Here is a 21,335-nt window from a genome sequence, read left to right on the forward strand (position 1 = left end):
ACATAGCCAGGCTTTTAGTGAATGTTTGTGTGCGTGAGCGTGCTCCACTGGTGAGCTCACGGCGGCCACTCTGCACTGCCCACAAACGGCGGTTACAGCTGATAACGCCATCCGGACCGACAGCATTGTTGCACTGTTAGCTCTGTCAACACTCCCGTCATAGTTTGCACTGTTAGCGTTGTTAGCACTGTTAGCTGTGAGCCGCCGGCAGCATGTTGAGAGCCATTGAGAGGCAATCGAATTGCTCCCAATCTTGGATCTTGCACTTTGTAATAAATCTGGTTATTTATTGAGTATAAAGATAGATATGTGCAATGGCTCAGTGAAGTAGGTTGTGGACTCAAATGGGACAACACAGGTAAGGTAACAACAAAGTTGTGTTGTATTTTAAAGCAGGATTCTGCAACAGGCAGGTGTGGTGGAAATTAATCTTATTAATTTCACTGTGAGAAATAAACATGATGAAAAAGCTGTCTTTAAGCATTTTATTGAACAGACACTTAGAATCAATCAGCTGAATGGTCAGAGCTCTTTCCTCACAGATGGTTTGGAGGTCTAACAACAAGTCAAAGTTTTTGTGGAGTATATGCTTCACACAAACTGAACTGCTTGTTCCAGCTGCACATTATCTAATCATTATAGATACAAGTTACATCTAAAAGAACATACTAATAAATTGCCACAACAGCAGGCATTTAAATCAGGCAACCAAAGCGGCAAAGCAGGCAGGAAGAAACATAAAGGCTGAAACGCTATGGTACAATAGACCAGTGGTTCCCAACCTGAAGACCTCCAGGTCTATAGATGAATGCGAGGGTCACAAAAGGATTACAGGGATAACATGATTATTGAATTTATAAAAGTGTATTATTTTTATGTAGTTATTATTCTAATAAGATTTGCTGAAGGAAACAACATGAGAAGGAAAAAAAAACGCTTCAGTTGAACTGTTTTGTCATTCATGATTTGAATGCTGCTGTTGCAACAGCTCACAGCACAGCTATGGAAAAGCGAGGTTTGTTTATGAGAAACCTCTGTACAGTAGAGGTGGGTGTGATGTTGAGCAAAGTGCAACAGGTCGAGCACAGCAACATGCACACTAGCAAATGACAGTAAAGTCCAGCTTCACCTCAAAGAAATGGAAGACAGCAACCGTTCACATTAGTGATTATCTTCAAGGTTAATATCGCATAACCTTTGAGAATTCCTAATGGGGTAACTTTTTTTATGGAAATAATAATAATAATTGAAAGAATTTTGATATGTATTGAGGGTCTCTCTAATATTTCCCCACAGGTCCCAGAAAGGGAAGAAGACCTCAGGATCTGCTTTTGGGGCTTGATAATCAATGTACCATTACAGTGCGTTTGGGTATTTCAGGAGTTAGAGTCCTATAGTTGTGGGTTAGGATATTGTTTGTTGACAAAAGATTAAAATAGGAGGTAACAAACTGATGAAGGATCCCAAGCAGAATCTTTGAAAACAAACACCCAGAGTCACATTCAAAAGTTGGATGTTTCAACTTCTGCCAAATGTACTTACTGTAATGTAATCATTTCATAAGGCTTTGTGATGTTTGCCCACAGCAAGGCAATTTCAAACAATCTTTTCAAAGAGGGTTCTTAGTTTCTCCTTCAACAAGAAAGGAGAATATTGGCCATACTATTCACTCTGTGATCAGGGCAAGAGCAGGGAATGTATGTAGTTTTGCTTTTAAGTTTCCTTTGAGTTCAGAGCACCCATCAACTCAGTATTTTACCTTGAGCCACTGGATTCAAGTTCGAAAAAAGAAAAATCCCTGCAAAAGCTCTCTTTTGGATACCCTTATCGTTAAACATGATAAAACGCCCTCAGTGGAGAAAACAAATTAGGCTGCCCTACTTGCTAGAAAACTTTCTCTGTGCTGGTAACATTACAAGCTGGCATGAGATGTGTATTGCCTAGGACCAGAGGGTCTGCAGCAGGTGGTAAATCCCAGAATAACATTTGTGCCGAGCATCAGTGATATCGGTGACGTGAGGTGCCTGCGCAGAGCCCAAAGGATATCAAAAGACAGAACCCACCCCAGCCACAGCCTGTTCTCCCTGCTGCCGTCAGCCATGCAATACAGATCTGTCCCCTGCTGTACAGAGCAGTTTCTTTCAGCTAGTGCCCTGTTGAGTCAAAGCCACCAGTGTTTCCTTAGCACTCCTTGGCTCTCAGTTTGTTTGTAGTGATTTGATTATTTTGTGGTAATTTGATTAAACACAAATTGATTAGACTAACATAATATCAATGTGATACCAAAGAACTTTACAATTAATAAAATGACCTAACCTGTTGTCGCTGAAGGTCTGGGGGCCTGTTTTGCCCAGTTGGTAAACCAGCCTATAGTCTGTGACTATGAAAGATGTTGTCATTGACATGTCTTTTTGTTTCTATTGTCAAATGGCCATAGAAAATATTAAATTGTAGGTAACCGATTCATTTTCCGGGGCTTTACCCTCTTCTACATGCCTGAGCTGTGAGAGAAAATGCTTGCCCACTCATTCTCACTCACTTTTTTCCTTTCGTGGGATTTTTATCCAGTTTTATCATAAAATTAAACTGCCATGTGTTGCTGTACAGGCTGAATCATTACCCAAAAAAGTCAGAAAAATGAGGTAGATGAACCCATACAAGCTATCATGAGCTACATTGCAACAGAGCTAATTTCAGCCTTTTTGGAGGCTTTAAGTGAAATTGAAAATAATAATTGTACAGACTTTGCAGTGTTGAGGTTGAGGTTTCATTAGAATAAATGCTGAACTAGCACCTGCACCTTGGACCCTGTATGCAGCCTCAAAGAGAACACACCACGTAGGCTTTGCAGAAAAACAGATGGTGGAGTTATGGGAGATTTACCCGGGCCAGCCCCACTGATGCACTAAAAGTAGCTCCTGCGTGAGAACAGCCCTTATAGTATGGTAGATCAGTACTGCATGATTGTACATACCGAAAGCTTGGTAAGACAAGGCCAGGTTGATAAAAAGCATCGTGGTCTTTAAGCGACAGCTACTTTAAGTTTAACTCAACCAGTGCGATTATGTCTGACATTGAAACCCAGGTACCCTTACAGACAAAATCCCAGGTGAGCATCAGCATTGTAAGACATTTTATTCAGAACACCAACAATTTAACAACAACATTCTTTTACAACTAAAACACACTGTGAAGCATGCACAATGTGTGTTCTTTTGGTCTCATTTTAAACACCTTCTTGAATGGATCACCAAAACAAAATATATTTTCTGTTACTTGCATGAGACTCAATGATCCAGTATTGATGAACAAAGGACATTATTTGTACACAAAAAAAATAAAGTTTATTACTGTATTTTGACATTCACTTCTGCATTTCAAAAAGAAACAGTTCAGTAGTATGAGATAATAACACCGGCTGGCAGGACAACTTTCATTCAATGTACAACGTACAACGTACATTCAAAATGCCCTTTTGCTATTTTACCAATAATGAAAGGAGAAGAAACTTCAGTCGGTGTTTGATTGCGTGCCATTGTGGCCACGTATTTAAAAAAAACATGTCATCATTTACCAGGTTGGCTGGTTATTTTGCTTCCTGAATAACAACCAACATCCGGGATGAATAATCAACCAGCTTTTCAGTCACTTTTTCTGTCAGAAATTTCTGTCACTTGTGAACATGAATGCTTGAATATCACACATTAATGACACCAACATGTGGCATTGAGGACATAAATCAAAACTTATTCTGACAAATCTATTAAAATATCATTAAGCACCTGTCAAAAGAGAACATCAGAGATCATGCATTGGAAAATGGCAGTGAGATAGTGTCAGATAGCTATCGTATGTGTAAAAATCGGTGTGGCAGTCTCAAACTGTCACATACAGTAAATGGAAAATCCCTTGTGTGAATATACAGTACTCTTGAGATGAGATCTTTAATCTACAAATACAATTTCATCATTTCCTAAGACTGTTTCATTTCACTAATGGTTTTTAATTCTGTTTATGTTAACAGTGGAAATACTGAGTCTAACTGTGATGAACGTTTTGATGAAAAACAAATCAGAAAAACACAGAAAAGACAAAAAAAAATGACTCAACCTGAAACCCAAAGGGAGGTCCTGAAGAAATAACACATATAACTGGCCTTCTTTCATGTTTTTGTTATTATCAATAAATTCCATGAAAAAAACACCAGTGTGTTCGTCCATCTCTCAATGCTTTCTGACTTCCTACCATGTCTGTGGTATTCAGCTGAAAGCCTATTTGACTGAAGACAAAAATATATGTATTATATGTAAAAAGAAAAAAAATCAGCTCCAAAATGTATTGATTCAATTTTAAAACATATGATAAAAATGCTCAGTATTTTTTTTAAAACAGCTGGGCACTGTAGTTTTTAGAAAATGTTATTCAAACAGGAATAAATAGTACATTTTTGTGGGACTACTTTAAGTGGCGCAGTAATACACATTTGGTGCTCCAGTGAGCATTTTCAGCAGCAGGATTTTATTTATGGGACTCAAAATAAACTACAATGCCCCTGTTCATCAAATTAAGAGAAACATGTCACCCAGTGCAATGGTGAGGCTGCCTGGTGTGTTTTTGATAGTTTTGGGACAACAATGGAGGTCTATGACAAAGCCCCAAATTAAACTTGCAGAAATTGCTTTATGTGTGGCCAGGAAGTGTATTGCAATGACATGGAAATCTGATTCCCCACTCTCATCGACAAATGGTCTGTAGAAATGAACAGTTGTATTCCTCTTGAAAAGATTACATATAGTCTCAGAAAAAGATATCATTTATTTTTGAAAATCTGGCACCCTTATTTGGAGTACATGGGTACAACACTAACAGTGCCATAGGACTGTAATTATTTGAAGTTACAATAGGCTTTGTGCTGTGTCACTTTATGCACCAACCTTTTTTGTTTTTTGGTTTGTTCGGGTGGGGGGGAATTATTTATTTATTTACTTAATTTATTTCATGTATTTGTGTTTTTTTTCTTTCTTAGCGTGTTATGTAATTTTTTGTAATGTTTAATGTACTGTGTTCTGTAAGCTCTGCATGTTTTCTTGCTTGGTTAACAAACTTGGAAAAATAAAATATTCCAAAAAACAATGGAGGTCTATGGCAAGGAGGAGTAAGATATATCAGACGTTGACTACACCGAAAATAAGTCATTGTTTTGGTCTTTTTGTGGCATTGGTCAAAGAAAACAAAAAATGAAACAGACTTTGCCTTTAAGAGTTTAGTGGACAGATGACCCTCAGACAAATAAAGAACAAACAAACCAAATCACAATCTTGGTTTGTTATTGCAACATTATGTGTGCCGGCTTGTGGTTTGCCGCAGCAAATGTCAACATTTCAATCTCACGACCACCAAAATCAAAGTGACACACATACTCAAGACCAAAGCAGAACAGTGTCTCCTTTGCTTGTAAATTATTGCAAGCAGCCTACATGCTGTGATAATTCATCGTGTCATTAAAAAAAAAAGCATTTATCACACTCACTAGAAATATATTTTAGATCTATATATAAGTCATCTTGCATACCTTTACCGAAACCAAGACAGACCAGCTGGTTTACATTCAGCTGCATGTCACACTTGTCTCTTTTCTGGGAGATAGCTGACATCAGCGTACACTGTATCACATGGATTAATCTCCAAAACCACCGGAGATCTTTTGGGAAAGTCCAGGACGCTGTAGACCAGTGGGGGAGCGGGCACATTGTTGGATGCCTCAACTGTTTCCTGCAACGACGATCAAAGTCAAGGTGAAGAATTTCTGCAGATGTTTTAAATATTTACTTTGACGTTTACATTTTTTACGACGCAAAAAGGTGACTGTGTTCTTACTTGTACTGTGGGATTAGAGCTTTGTTGTTGAGGTGGTGGTTGTTTGTCTGTATAAGAATCAAAACAGGTCAAATATTCTACTTAATCACTGTAAGACGTGGATTTGAATGTACCAGCTTTGCTTTGTCATATGGTCACAAAATTACAAGTTACTTAAAGGGTAGACAGTCTGATGAGAGCTGAGGTAAAATGAGCAGCTGGCAAAAAAAAATACAGGTGGTCATTTTAAAAGAATAGCAAATATGCTTATTCAAAGAGTTACATTAGAACTTTGCTTTTGTAGTAATTCCTGGAGTCTTGGTGCCATCATGCATGTTTAAGGACCTTTGCTAATACCTTTTCTCAGCTATCATATCTGGCAACTGGAGACGCTGCACAGATGCACTGGGCAGATAAACTGTAGTTTATTAACAAACTACAACGAGTTCATTAGTGTGGCAGATTGTTTAAGCCAGACTCACTGTTTCCCATCTTATTACTAGGCTAAGCTAATTGTCTCCTGACTTCATGTCCATACAGACATAGGAGTTGGATCGATCTTCTTACCTAACTATCTGAAAAAATACTGCCAATACCAATAAACGTATTAATACATCAATCAGTTAAAAGAATAACGGCCATAGTAGTGCACATGCTGATCGATTAGCATTTTTGTGCTGAATTTCACAAAGGTTTATTAATCCAAGCCTGTTTTTAAAAAAATATTATTGATTATATTGAAGTTAGTTTGATTAAGTCTGACTTAATTATTGATTATTCTTTTATTTATAGCTCTCATACACATCTGCACCTCTGGTACAAACTTTAAAAAAAACAAGTATCATCTGTGCTAAAAAAGCTACGTGCAGAAGAGTAAAGTTTTTCTCCACCATCAGTCAGTTTGCTGAGTTGTGATATTTGAAGACTTGCAGCATTATCTGATGAAGGCGTCAGCAAAACCGTGCATTTGTATACACATACGGGAATTCATGGTGTGGTTTTTGAGGTTGCGGAGGCTGTCAAAATAGTTCAGAGAGGCAATGTTCCTACTCAAAGTAGGCCAGACGAGTTTGTCTCTGAAGTGAAAACGCTCTGGTAATGGTGAACAAATAATGCAAGTGATTTTTTCCACCCACTCCTTTGTGATAGTAAATATATTCACGTTTGCATGCACTGAAGGAGGACTTCTTTTCAAAAGCTGTGAATCATCATGTATCAAAAGGATGTGAAACAGCAATCTGGTTTGCATTTTTGAGCATCCAGCCACACAATTGCAAATTTTTTCCACAGAATAACAATTATTCTTCTTACCTCGCTTGAAAAATGTAAATAGTCTACTACTGGCCATAGCTCTTTAAGGCTAGACTGTCTCTGGGTTTAAATGAATCTCAGTGACAACTCACATGCAATATTGGATTAAAGTTTCCAGATGCATCAGGTCAAACATTATATCTTAGATTTTAATAATTCAGCAGACACCTCTTTGCCGACTGAGGACTACCTAAATTTAGCTACATGAAAGCAACCAAGTCAGTGTAAGTCAAACTTGACAACAAACACAGCACCCCGAATTATCTGTTATGACAGACAAGTAAAACAAATACAGAGAAGAAGAGTATTTTTGGACTGTCACTTTCCCTACCTTTGGTTCTCAGTAGACACCAGATCAGCAAGGGAAGTACTGCAGCCAACAGCACTACAGGTGAAACCACAAGGACAGTGACGATGTGAGAGGAAAATAAACTGGGACTTCCACTGCCTATCGTTGTGATGTCATTCTGCATAGGAGGAACTGTAGGAGATAAAATGAAACCATGAAAATATAGACTCATATCTCTGCAGGAAATGACCTTCTCTCACCAACATGTCTATAACAAACGGTTGTTTAAGAATACAATTGTTCAAAGGACACTGAATTACTGTATTTGCCAATTAAAACTGTCTTGTTTGACTACATTTTTCCTGTAGAGTAATCATTATTGTTTCATTAAATACAAGATTAGCCTTTAATCAGCACAGACACTAATACACTGTGTCTTAACTTTGGCTCACATCACAAATAGCATCTCTGATGTGAGCCAAAGTTAAGTTGTAAGAGCTCTAATAATTCTTACTGTCAACAATTTTCTATGATAAGACAAAATCAATACTTTCAAACTTCCCTTTGCAAGTCCATTCTTCCTACTAAATCTTAATATATATATATATAGTCAAAATATATATATTTCAGTCCGGACCTAAGTGGTAGACCGACCAACTAACAGGCAGTATGATATTTCCCTCCAAAGTGCCACGCTGTCAGCATGGTGAAAAACTTTTTATATATAAATATGATTGTATTTCATATAATAACAATATTATATATAATTATGATTGTATTTCATATATATATATGAAATACAATCATATTTATATATAAAAAGTTTTTCACCATGCTAACAGCGTGGCACTTTGGAGGGAAATATCGTACTGTTAGTTGGTCGGTCTACCACTTAGGTCCGGACTGAAATATTTCAACAATGTCTGGATTTTTTGCCTTTACATTTGCTGTCCATTAAGATATGATGATATATATTAATATTACAATATAATATGTACCATGACTGGGGATTATAGTGGACATTTTCATCATAATGAAGGGGCATGTCTCCCAGTGCAACAGTGTCGCTCACTGATGTGTTATAAATGTATAACTTTATATAATATTATAAATGTATAACACATCAGTTTTATTTATACTTTATGAATAACAATGTCACTGCATGTCACAGAAAAATAATAACGCTACTATGCATCAGCTTTTGGTATACAGGGAATATTTGTGAACAGGATCAGTTCATTGATAAACATTTTCTTACTTCAACCATAGTCTTTAAACGACAATGCAAAAAAAAATGTCATTTTAAACCTAATCTGTTTGTTAATGGGAAAGGGAAGGTGATTGTTCTTATGAAAAAGTTTTGAATAAATCAGCTACATTTTTTATGTGTACAAATCAATCGACCATAATAAAAACTACCTGGCACCATAATATTTTTCTTCTCATGCTACACACTCCACAGATTAGCGAGTGTTCTTGTATATTGGTCTATTGATGTAATTTCCTGGATCCCAATCATAGAGTCTGATTTTACCTGTGCTGATTGTGTTCTCCTCTCGGACGATCAGCTGCACCTTATTATTACTTTCAACTGCGAGTCCTGAGTCCATGAACAGACTGGCCCAGTAAACTCCACTGTGATGTAGTTTGAGATTTGTAATGTGACAAATCACAGAAGTATTTTCAGGGTGGACGTCAACATTATCGTCAACATTATTTTCTAAAATATTGCCCTTGGAATACTCAGCAATCTTTGTGTGGTTTGTTGTGTAAACTGCAAAATATTTTGTGACACTGACGTTAAATGTGAACTGAAAGGTGATGTTGGTGCCGAGGTTCTTGACCTCTGCTGGGATGGGGTCTGTATGGAGACAAAACAAAAGATGTGCATGCGTAAGAGATTGCAATGACTGTTCTGTCCTATAAAAGCAAAACACAGTAACTACAAAACAGAGCTAAAAGGGTCTGTGGCTATAGAACAGAGTACAGAGATACTGCTCTGTGGCTGTATCTCTGCCCAGGTTGTAGTAACAGCACTGGTTAATCTGCTGCATCTACAACCCTTCACTACTGAACTAACTGCCACAGAGACACTTTCTTTCCAGTGAAAGCTAGCTGGCAAGCGCAACTAGCTTTAGCGAAAGTCAAAACTAATTTATTGGTTTCTTTGATTGAAAAAGCTATATGCTAAATACAATTATAATAGAGATTAAACCCCTAGCTGCCATCTCAACTCTTGGCATTAGTAGATTTCATGGGATTAGGTTGTAAATCACATTTTGAATTGAATTGAAGTAATGAGTGTAATTCATGAAAATAAATCATTAGGCTATAGATTAAAAAATAGGCCTAGCCTAGCTACTGTAGCTAAACAGAGATACACTCACTACTTCACCTGCCACAGAAACACTAGCTTTAGCTTAAGTCAAAACTAAATTATTGGTTTCTTTAATGAACAGCATCTTGGAAATTCAGTTGTTAACCCACATATCTAAATGAGGAGGCTATATGCTAACTTTGATCATAATGGAGAGGCCTACTTGAAATCCTGCTACATTAGCTTAGCAGTGTTAATAACTGCAATTTCAGTTCTTGACGTTAGTAGATTTCATATAATTTAGTGTTAAATCACATATCAGATTTATTAAATGTAATTAAGTAAGACATGCAAATAAGTCATTTGACTAAATATTAACAGTAGGCCTAGCCTAGTTACTGTAGCTCAACAGAGATATATTCAATTTATATTAAATATTAACCGCAAATTAGTTAAAACATACAAGACAGCTGATAAAATGCATTTTGTTGGTATATTTTCCAGTATCTGCATTTATGGATATTAGGCTATGTAGCATCTAAAATGTCAATAATTTTTGGGGCAAAGTAATCTGTCAAGAAGCACAAGATGAAGGCATCATAACCTTAATACTTGTTCAAAATGTATTGTCCAGCCTGAGAACTTGAAACCCTTCACTGTGTGTGTTTTTGTAAGGACTTATATCATGGACATCAGAGTGTGTTGCTAAAGCTGTTGTAAAGGTTAATATGTCTACAAAGCAAACTCTTGACTCAGATAAAACTATTTGCAATATTTCCTAAAAAGAAAGACCTTGCTAACACTAACCCTTTTTTTTTATCTCAAACATAAACATACAATACTTTTATGAGGAAGATTTCAGGCTACAAATAAGTGTCCCCATTGTAATAGACATCAAACTGAGAATCACCTCAAAAACACACTAACTGGGGGATAAAAATGTGACACAAAAGCTCATGAGGTATCATTAGCGGCATAACAAAATGTGTTATCAGAACAGAAAATATAATTCCAGCAGACAAAAGAAGTTACAGAAAGCAGTAAAAATGTGAAAACCCACAAAAGTGTAAAACATCAACCACTAAAAGAAGACAGCTTACCGTTGAAAACCATGTGAGCTGTTAAGATCAAAACTAACACGAGAGGCTTTGAGACAATGTTGTCAACCATGATAGAAGAATTGTGTTGCTTGCAGGTTGGCTCTGCGAGTTGACCCTTGAATCTGTGATATTACTGACTTATTTGAGCTGCCTTGTTGTGTTGAATCCTTTGGTCTGGTTTTTCTACTAAAGTAGCAGTTTGTGTGCCTGAGAGGAGCAAACTGTAGACAGGAACTTGCACAAACACAATTTATCTACCTACAGTATCGCAAGCACCTCCTGTAACGGAAGTCTTCAAAGAGGTTTGTGGACATGTTGTGCAGACTGTGAGGAACTCAGCTGAGGAGGCTGTCACTCATATGCCTGGAAATTTAGGAAGATCAAATAGTTTCCTTCATGATATTTTACACACTGTCTAAAACCTCACTGTGCAGTGGACTCTGGTCAGGATTCATACTCAAAGACAACATAAATATTATAAAACATATTTTTCTTGGGAAAGTCAACAGCAGTCTTGATATTACAAATTTAACTACGGTGTTTCTCTCCATTTTATATTTTTTATAAAAACAATAAATACAACTTTTAATAATGCCTACAGTTATTGCTATGCAAAGTATAAGTATATATGCAACACACACACACACACACACACACACACACACACACACACACAAACACAAGGCAACACTTTAACCACAGCAAAGGAAGTTGGGGTCTTTGAAGTCACAATTTGATGACTTTAAGATAAAACATCATGCATCTCGGGGGGATATTGCTGATTGCATGTTTCGGTTTCAGTGGTTGATGGAGTTGGTCATTTTCTTGCATCTCTTGTTCTCACTCTTCCCACAGTATCCTCACTGCCAACCACTGTAGAGGAAGACCCCATGGCTTAAACCACTAAAGTGTAATGTAATGCACCTTCTGTCAATCACAGATATGTTGGAGCACTTCCATTCTTTGGCAAAGTCTGACAGATTCTCTATCCGAAAAGTGACAAACAAAATTGATTTGATTCATATTTGTGAACCAGGACCGAAATGAAGAAAAGGAAAAGAAATTTTAAACTTCAAAGTGTTAAATTAGATATTCAGAGCGGAGAGATTGCCTCCCCAAAGCCCTCAACATGGCAACGTTTGAGCCAGCTGCTCGCAGCTAACAGTGCTCACAGCTAACAGTGCTCACAGCTAACAGTGCTCACAGCGCTAACAGTGCAAAAGAAAGTGTTTACAATAATCAAGACATCATTTAAAAATAGAAACATATTAAAATGTACAATAAAATATGGTAGACAAACAAACAGATAACACTTTAAAACAAGTATATTATAAAAGTGGCAAGTGTATTTAAATATAGAAACATAGAAAGGATGTGCATGGGAGTGTAACGGTAGACATCCTGAGTCAGTGGAGGCTTTGTTTATGAACCCAACTGCAGAGGGGAAGAAACTGTTCATGTGGCGTGAGGTCTTGGTTCTGATAGACCACAGCCTCCTGCCAGAGGGAAGGGGCTCGAACAGTCTATGTCCAGGGTGAGAAGGGTCGGCTACAATCTTTCTTGCTCGCTTCAGGGTTCATAAGACCAAACACTTGTTTGGTCACAACCAACCCCCATCATACATGTATCTACATTATAATGGGAAAAAAAACAACACACAAGACAACACACAGAAGGAGACCTATTGCCAATGTCCTCCGGACTGTTTTAACTGCTGCCTTACCCGTTTGTATGACCCACTTCCACATCACCACACCGCCTTCCACTAGGAAAGACCGCCCACCACTGCACTCACTGGTGCCCTCACCCACTGCAGCGACACACCTTGCCAAGGCTGGATCGCCTTTCTGGGCGCCGATGAGCGTCTCCCGGGTCAATGGCAAGGACACTGCTGAATCAACAGTGGACTTTGCTACCCCTTTGGGGTCCTTTGAAGAGCCCTTCACCGGCCCACCAACATGGAGAGACCTATCCTCAGACCACACAGAAGCCAATAGTGAATCAGGTATGGGGACATCCACAATTTCAGGGTTGGGGAACACTTTACCTCCCACTACATCGTTTCCCATGATGAACTCCACACCATCGACAGGAAAACATGAGCGGACGGCCACTGGGAAGAAACCACTTATTAATGTGGTCTGCACAGAGACCCGGTGGAGAGGTGTGGGAACGAAACCCACTTTGATCCCTCTCACCACAGTACTGTCCTGGAGAGGACGGCAGACTGCAGCCAATCACCCTCTCAGCAGAGTGAATGATGCGCTGCAGTCTGCCCTTGTCCTTGGCAGTGGCTACAGCGTACCAGACGCTGATGGAGGAGCATAGGATGGACTCAACGATGGCTGTGTAGAAGTGCACCATCATTGACTTTAGCAGGTTGAACTTCTTCAGCTGCCTCAGGAAGTACATCCTCTACTGAGCCTTCTTGGTGATAGAGCTGATGTTAAGCTCTTGAGGTCCTGGGTTATGGTGGAGCCCAGGAAGCAGAAGGACTCCACACTGTCAACGGGGTAGTCACACAGGATGATAGGGGCAGTTATGACTGCGTTCTGTGCAAGTAAAGAGATTTTCTTGTACAGACTTTCCAGCTGGAATATCCATGCTGGTTTTCCAGGAATGGCAGGCAAAGATGCTCACCTGTAAGAGGTGCAGGAAGTGCCTGTTGCCTGTTGCTTGTTGCCTGCAGCTCTTCACCTAAACAGTTAACTGTGACTGCTATCCCACATTATTAAAAACTGGTTTGACAACAAAAAAGCACCGAAACATGTCCATGTACAAAAACGCCTTGCTGTCCAGACCAGGTGTTATTGAGCAAGAACTTAGGCAGGTTGGCAGTTAACCTCTGTAACAAAGCATTTCCTGTTGCTACTTCACAATAAAAGCAGTGGTTTGCCGGTAGAGGGCATTTCAGATGAAGTAACTTTAGATGGAAAACTTTGGTTTGTGTTAGCAGTAGAAATCACATTCCTACTCGGCTTTTCTCCCAAGTATGAACAAAAAACTCCTGGGAAATTTAACAGTCAAACATAGGCTACAATGTGCTGCAGGCTTATGAAACAGCAGCACTGTGATGTGTCCTGTTTCTCATTGTAATGTATGGTTGATTTTTAATGCATATCTTGAAAACCAATACAAATTTGATCAGAAAAAAGCAGCATTGTTCTAGCAGCTCTTCTTTATATACTGCTCAGCTAACCATGATGAAAAATAAAGTCCAGTTCTCTATAAGGACAAACGACTCTAGTAAAGAACCTCTTCTCACATTGTGATGCTTTGCAAAATGTTTACTTCAATCAGTTTTTAAGTGATCAAAAACACTAATTGACATGGTGCGCAACTTTAGAAATGTAAAAAGTCTTTGTCAATTAGAACCCGTTATGACGTTATCATGTTAGGGGGGTAGTGCCATGAGTGGAACAGTAATATCTTCCGGATGGAGTCGAGACACTGACTGGTGGTGGCGGTGAAGAGACTTGGCTGAAGATCTGGTGGATGAGATGTGGAGCAGGGCTTCTGATGAGCTCAGTGGAAGGAAACACTGAAATGACAACTGATAGCAGAGAAAGGAACAGTTTGACAGCAACAATGTGGTTGGCTCAGGTAGAGCGTGGCAAAATCTGATTGGTTTAACCGAGAGAGTGAACGCCCACAGTCAGAGAGAATGAATGAGAGGAGCGCATAAAGAGTCATCCTTAATAAACTTCCACTACGCTTCATTTGTCGGTTAATCAGGCAATTTCGTTTTGTGAGTTATAAATCACCACATTCTGCATTTGTTGGATTCATCTCTTTGTTGAAGTGTTATTGTCCACAGTTTCACCTCTGAAGCTCAATTTAACTAACCATATTAGTTGCAATAGGGTCTGCACCTCTTTTAAAGCTGAAAAAAGTGATTTGTGACCCAAATGAATTCAGTGCATCATAGAAAGTATCAAACTTAAAGCTGCAGTATTATAATTTTAAAATACATAAACTGATGCTCGTCTTAAAATGTAATTTGCCTTATAATGCTTTAATAATTGCTGCAGAAGGCCACATATTAGATTCCTACATCTGTCAACGTGTCTATTAAGGGCCAATATGTCCAATCAGAATGCTCCTGAGCAAAAAGTTTTCTCTCTGCTCACACATTACATTTAGTTGGAATGTACAAGAGATACCTCTCTAGATTTAGATACTGATGTGATTATTCCGCTCGCAGTATTGTATTTTTGCGCCACCTTGTGGACCAAATAGTACAATACAAGTCACTTGCAAAGCCCCAGAACACGTGATCACACACAAATACACACACACACCTCCCTTTTTCTCTCTCTCGCACTCACACACTCATAAAGAAACAGAGACAGAAATGCTCACACTTACTGCAACTCGCTTCCCCTGTGATGTTATCTAGTCATTTCCTCATTTCCTGCATCACAGGTTTTTTTTAAAATAATTTCCCTTGTGCATCTCTTACACTATGTTATGTGTTATTGTTGCCTCTGTTTATATTATACAGCAACAAGTGTACAACTTTTTGTGATATTCCTTGAGTTTCATTACAGTGATGATGGCTTCTCTTGTTCAATTTACAGCAATAGTTCAAATTCTCATAAATGTTCTTACATGTTGTTTGTCGTTAAATACAATGTTTGTGAACATCCTTTTCATCAGCTTTCAATCTCAGCAATATATCCTGTTGCAGCAACCATTTGCAAACTCACTCTACAGTATATTTGCAGCAAATACGCAATAGACTAGGTTTCAGTGGTTTTGTAAAAGAGTCAGTGAAGAAATAAATGAATCCCTCAGGATAAGTGCTTCCAGTGCTTGAGCTGAAGGCAGTATTATGGTATCAGGGGAAGCATCTTCAGTTCACTGTGTGCGTATATTTGTTATTGCTGTGACATAAACTCATGTGGAGGCCATGCTTTTCAAACTGGAGGCATCAGTTGTATGGCAGTAAAGGAGGACATTGACAGATAGACCTGCATAGATGCTATCGAGCAGTGTTAACAATATGCTTTCAGGGGCAGGTGAGAGGGTCGACTGCCTGTTTTGTGCAGGGTGAACTCATGGGCTGTTATCATCCTTTGTTTAGCATTCTGTTAATATACTCTTGATAGCATTAATCATCTGATGTGTGCACAAGTTATTATTCATGTCCATGGCGTCAATCTCCACACGGTTATCTCTTCTCCTGCCTCACCTCACGTTGGTTTTGGTGGGCAGTGCCTGAGTCCCCTCGCTTGTTATTGAAGCCTTCAGTATCTGTGGGTGGGATTTTGGATGTTTTTTAGCCTCACGGTTACCCAGAAAGCCTTATTCTGAGCTTCTGTGGAAACACGTTTTAAAGATTTTTTTTAACAATACACATAGTGTGTAAAATTAGCTTTTTATGCTTGAATTAAAACATACTTAGATTGATGTAGCATACATTCAATTTTACTGCATTGCACCATAGCTATTTCTATTGTATCAGAAAGATGTGCAGTTATATACAGTGATAATTTGCACATTGCAAAGCTGTGTTGTCAGTGTAACACAATTTAGGGTACTGATGGTTCAGTCGAGCAGGCAAAACAAAACATGGTATAATGATAACACAGTCCAGTTCACTGGATTAAAAGCATATTCAACCCCAAATCTGATTTGCCGAGAGGCATTTGTTAAAACAACTTTTAGCTAAGCTTCATCTCACACAGCAGTCAGTCAGTCTCTGTGTGTGTAAGCGCACACACACACACACACACACACACACACACACACACACACACACACACACACACACACACACACACACAGACTGATGGGGAGAGAAAATCAGGAAAGCCCTTATCACCATGGTAACTGAGTTACTGACTCTCCTATTAAATACTGCTGAACAAAACAAGCCCCCCCCCCCCCCCAACAGGTGGTTTCAGACACACAGACAAAGCCTACATTTCCATGTTTCTGATGCCATTACTGCTACCAACAAAATTGAAAATAGGAATATCAGGGTTTATAATGTAAAATTTACAATATTGCATTTGAGGCAGTGAAAGATTTAGAGATTCTCATAGTAAACACTCAGCATAGTGGTTAATATAACAAGTAATTACACTGTATAATGTCAGACATGTTGAAGGAAGTCGTGTGTGTGTGTGTGTGTGTGTGTGTGTGTGTGTGTGTGTGGATGGACATGCAGTTTGGTCACTGTTGCTGCAAAGCTCTTGTCCTATAGCAACCAGACAAACCAGCATCAGCTCCCTGGCAACCAGGAAGACACTGGTGTCATCGCTGTCACCAGTTGCCGTTGGAGATCCAGGCATCCCATAGAAACAAAGGCGCAAACAGTGACCTTATACACACACACACACACACACACACACACACACACACACACACACACACATACGGACAGAGTGGACGCTCATAAATTGACTTTCAAGTATGGAATTATTGGATATCACACACTCTCTCTCTCTCTCACACACACACACACACACACACACACACACACACACACACACACACACCTGCAGTATGAGTACAATCATATTGACTTTCTAGTATTCATTTGCAAACACACACACACACACACACACACACACACACACACACACACACACGCACACACACTCCTACACATGCTTGGGAAATCTACTTTCAAGCATGATGGAGAAACGTGTAAAAACCTCATGCCCGCACGTGCGCGCAGTCCCGAGGAGCCGGGAATAAAGCAGACGCTAAATTAGCACATACACGGTCGCTGCATGCGCACACACGCGCGCGCACCCACACAGTGATTCCCTGGGGAAATTAACTATCTGCGCAATTAATGACTGCGTACATCACTGTTAGAAAATAAAAGCTGAGCCTCACACACACACACACACACACACACACACACACACACACACACACACACGCGGCAGAGCGAGAAACGCACTATGTGTGACAGCTGACACGGTTTCCAGCGGAGGTATTCCCCAGCCTCATCACGACCAGCAGTCTACCAGTGTTCACGACTCTGCTTCATTTTGTTTCAGCGCACAGAGAGAAATATAGGCTAATAGCTTTATAGATGAAGTAGGAATCTCATCAAACAGTACAAGTGAAAACTTTTACTTTGGCGTAGTGTCATTGTGGTGTTGCGCATACGCAGCGAGAAAAAAAGGAACAATGACAGAAACAAATACTAGGTCTACAGTGAGCTATATGATGATACATTGTGTTGTATGAAATAAACAAGCCGGAATCTTTAGGTTTGTGAATTATATCTCAGCCCCAACGCCAACTTCCCCCCTCGTCCTCAATCAACCTCGCATGTGTTGACTGTCACCCATCGCCAAAATTGATTAAGCCACCCCTTCTTATAGACTCCCCCCTTCCTCCCTCCCTCCCTTCCCACCAGTCACATGGAGGTTAGCGGTGACCCGTTGCTCCCTCGATTTTGTGGCAGTCAATCTCTAGTGCGCCTTGGAGACGGACGAGAGGCGAAACGCGAAAAAACTGCCTGGACGCGTCGCTTGTTTTGTAGATGTAGCTGCATTTTATTGTATCTATTCCCACGGAAAATCTCTCCGGTATCCGCTGAAGACGCTGGTAAACGATACTCAGTTTCATGGGTTATTTTTAGTCACCCACCGCAGCGATGAGTGTCTGGAAGCCGGCCGTGAGACCGATTGGTGCCGCGCTGTGAGGTGAAGCCCCTCTGCCTGGTGATCAGCAAGAATGAAGTCGAGGCGAGATAAACTGAAGATCCCCTCCCTGACACTGGAGTAAGTTCTGCTTTTTACTTTCATCTTCTGGTTCAGGTGTCAAACCACAAGCTGTTATAGGAAACTGTTGTTTATTTAAAGTTATAATAAAAGTGAAATAATGTGATCATGTATTCTTAATGTATTGAAGTGCCCTCTGAGGCAAATTTGTGATTAGGGATTTTGGGCTATTCAAAATACATTTAATCGAATTGAATTGAAAGTGTCAACAAAGCGGCTGCAGTTCAAACCTTTACACACAACCACCACTAAAGCTCTGCGACCACAACAGCCAGTTTATTCTGTTTTCTCCCAGGGTGATGACATCTTCTTAAGGATTCATCATCTAGTAAACAACTCTCAGTTTACAGGAATGCAGGAATGTATTCCCAGTAAAACTCCCTGCAGTTCAAACTGTTACCCTGCCTGTAATCTTTAAAATAACTGAACTCACAGGATGTAGAGAAATCCAGCTTTCCAACCTTGAAGTGAACCTGTGAGCACAATTCATGTTTAAACTTGTAAAACCCAAGCACTGACACAAATGACAACTTGTGGAGATGAGGACGTGGAGTTATTTTGTGTGACGTTTTAGGCAGTTTGAATATCAGTGTGAACACTGTTTTACAGATCTTTTGCCCTTCCGAATGTTTCTATTAGTTTCTGAGGTAAAGCTCGTGCCTCAGTGTAAGTTCTGTCCTAGTGATGATTTGTGTTCTCCCAGCTGTTATCTCCTTCTTTTAACTTCACATGGAGTCCATGATTCCTGCATGAATCACATGCTCCCCCTCACAGCACCAAGACAGACAAATCGCTCTCAGTCGTAAGGAGAACAGATATTTTATTTCCATATAATTGGCAATCTGTGAATCCATATCTCCATCAAAGGACATGGCTGCAGTCTTATGTCCGCCCACGCTTCCTCCAGCGTGAATGTAGCCTTTTTTTTGTGGGAAAGGGGGGGGGGTACCTGCTGCCCACTAGATGCTGATCCAAAAGGCGTAGGAGCTCCCTCACATCCCCATTCTCTGATCCATCCATCTACCTCCCCCGTGGATGATCTCAGCTAAGCATGCGCTGTTATCGTTTCAATTTCATTTTTAAGCTCTTATATATCTGTATCTCTGCTCCTGCGCAGAGGAGAGAGGGTTTTCAGGGTTCTCAAGGTTTTATTGGTGGCTGTTGATGGACGCATTATTCCAAACACACATGGAAATGGAAATTTTGATATTGTCATATCCTCTTTTAACCCATCACCAACTTATTGGGAGCAGCAATTAGTAAGTGTCAGTGTCTTGCTCAGGGACACTTCGACACAGGACACGACGTCCCAGGCAAGGATCCTTCAACCTTGCGGTTACCAGATGACCCTCTTAACCCAGTGTGCCACGGTCACATGCTTGCGATGGATCTCTGATGTAGGTTTCAGAATGGGCTTTTCATCAAAAAACAACAAGCATGGCATAACATTGAATTCAGACTACTTGCTACTGAAACTTGTGCTTTGCAACTACTGAGGTGCACAATAAACTTTTTTCAAGATGTACATGCTTCGTAAAGATTTACTCTGTAAGCGTTGTACAGCAACGTGACTAAAATATCTTGGAATATGATGATACTTCTGAATACAATTCTAAATTTGCTTGCCATGTTTGTTATTTTGGCAGTAAATCCTGCTGCTATCTTGCCACCAAAAGGTTGAAGCTGCCACTGCACTTAATTTCAAAATCCACCTGAACAACCGGAACATCTTTGCAAATCAGAAATGCAGTGCGAGTGTCACCAAGGATTCAGTCTGAGACTTTCGAGTCAGTTTACACTCTGGACAGGAGAGTCGATGAAGTGCTGACAAAATAGAAATGCAAAAATGGAAATGACAGACGATTACTCACTCGAGCGCCATCCAGAGCTTTGGTTTAGGGGTCTGAGGGAGAAATACAATGTAATGAGTTGCATGTGTTGTGCAATTATGAGCCGACACTACAGAATAAGGAGTCTTTGTGCAAGGAGTTGTTTTTCCTACCATCCTCCCTGCATTACTATGACAACACATTCATTAGTGCTTTTGGTAGTGCTGTGTTTAGCACCGAGAAGCCTCTGCAGCGCTGAGACAATAGCAGCACTGTGGAGCCCACAAGGCAGAGCTTACATCTGAGTAGGAAAATCAATAGAAAATAGCTTCTGCGCTGGGTCAGCATCATGAAGATATAGCCCCTAGGATGGCTGAGCATGCATATTTTGATGCAGGGATAGAGCATTATGATGTGAAATAGTAGACAATATTTATTTTGTGCAGGGCTTCCCCCTATGTGTATTGTTCTTGGGGATCTGAAGTCAGGTCCCAACATCATAACATACAGCGTGTTTCCAGTTGTCAGACACTCCCTAACACTGTTAAAGGTTGCATTAGATGTTCAGTGCCATTTCCTTTCTGGTCTGTTGACACCCAGCTGCCAACTTCCTGTTGTGTAAAAGCTCACGGGAGGTTAGAAGCCGACAAATCAGATGCACCCAGTGTTGCATCCAACCACCCTGTAACAAACAATGCTCACAGAGGGGCAGCAGCATCACCCTGCACACAGTCGGAGAGTGTCTGTCACTATCGGCTGTTGGTGTCAGCCAGCGAGAGGCAGGCATCAACCTCTAACCCTCGACCGAAGCTCTGCGGCTGACAGACGCCGGTGTGCTGAGGTGCTGAGGTGCTGAGTCAGCGCACTAATCCATGCAAACAT

General features: G+C 40.0%; 2 protein-coding genes across 4 annotated transcripts in view; one reads left to right on the plus strand and one right to left on the minus strand.

The window, feature by feature from the left end:
- Positions 1-3,137: 3,137 nt before the first annotated feature.
- Positions 3,138-11,069, minus strand: LOC137890703 (uncharacterized). 2 transcript variants are annotated; one of them, XR_011105304.1, is made up of 5 exons: positions 10,874-11,069; positions 9,256-9,317; positions 7,499-7,648; positions 5,878-5,924; positions 3,138-5,772 (listed from the first exon to the last, which is right to left on the minus strand). XR_011105304.1 is itself a non-coding variant. In XM_068734880.1 (5 exons), the coding sequence occupies exons 1-5, from the start codon at positions 10,941-10,943 to the stop codon at positions 5,620-5,622; spliced, it is 747 nt and encodes a 248-aa protein (XP_068590981.1). In that variant the 5' UTR covers positions 10,944-11,069; the 3' UTR covers positions 3,138-5,619. The 2 variants fall into 2 exon arrangements, 1 of the variants encoding a protein (XP_068590981.1); XM_068734880.1 differs by having other exon boundaries at positions 8,991-9,317.
- Positions 11,070-18,304: 7,235 nt separating this feature from the next.
- The window catches only part of mast3b (microtubule associated serine/threonine kinase 3b), a 33,131-nt gene continuing 30,100 nt past the window's right edge, over positions 18,305-21,335 (plus strand). For both annotated transcript variants that reach the window (XM_068734847.1, XM_068734848.1), the window contains exon 1: positions 18,305-18,624. In XM_068734847.1, coding sequence (XP_068590948.1) covers positions 18,578-18,624 — 47 coding nt within the window. In that variant the 5' untranslated portion in view covers positions 18,305-18,577. The remainder of the gene's footprint in view (positions 18,625-21,335) is intronic.

Source organism: Cebidichthys violaceus, unplaced genomic scaffold (assembly GCF_023349555.1).
Source record: "Cebidichthys violaceus isolate CVI_PGR_0920_01 unplaced genomic scaffold, fCebVio1.0.p SCAF_68, whole genome shotgun sequence".
In the NCBI taxonomy this organism is placed as follows: domain Eukaryota; kingdom Metazoa; phylum Chordata; class Actinopteri; order Perciformes; family Stichaeidae; genus Cebidichthys; species Cebidichthys violaceus.

What these genes read in the sequence shown, in the direction of transcription:
- LOC137890703 (XM_068734880.1), bottom strand. Translation starts at nt 10,943, where the DNA reads ATGGTTGACAACATTGTCTCAAAGCCTCTCGTGTTAGTTTTGATCTTA. An exon ending in AGCTCACATGGTTTTCAACG is followed by an intron (nt 9,318 to 10,873) that starts GTAAGCTGTCTT and finishes GTCTCCATACAG; the next exon opens with ACCCCATCCCAGCAGAGGTC. An exon ending in GGAGAACACAATCAGCACAG is followed by an intron (nt 7,649 to 8,990) that starts GTAAAATCAGAC and finishes TATCTCCTACAG; the next exon opens with TTCCTCCTATGCAGAATGAC.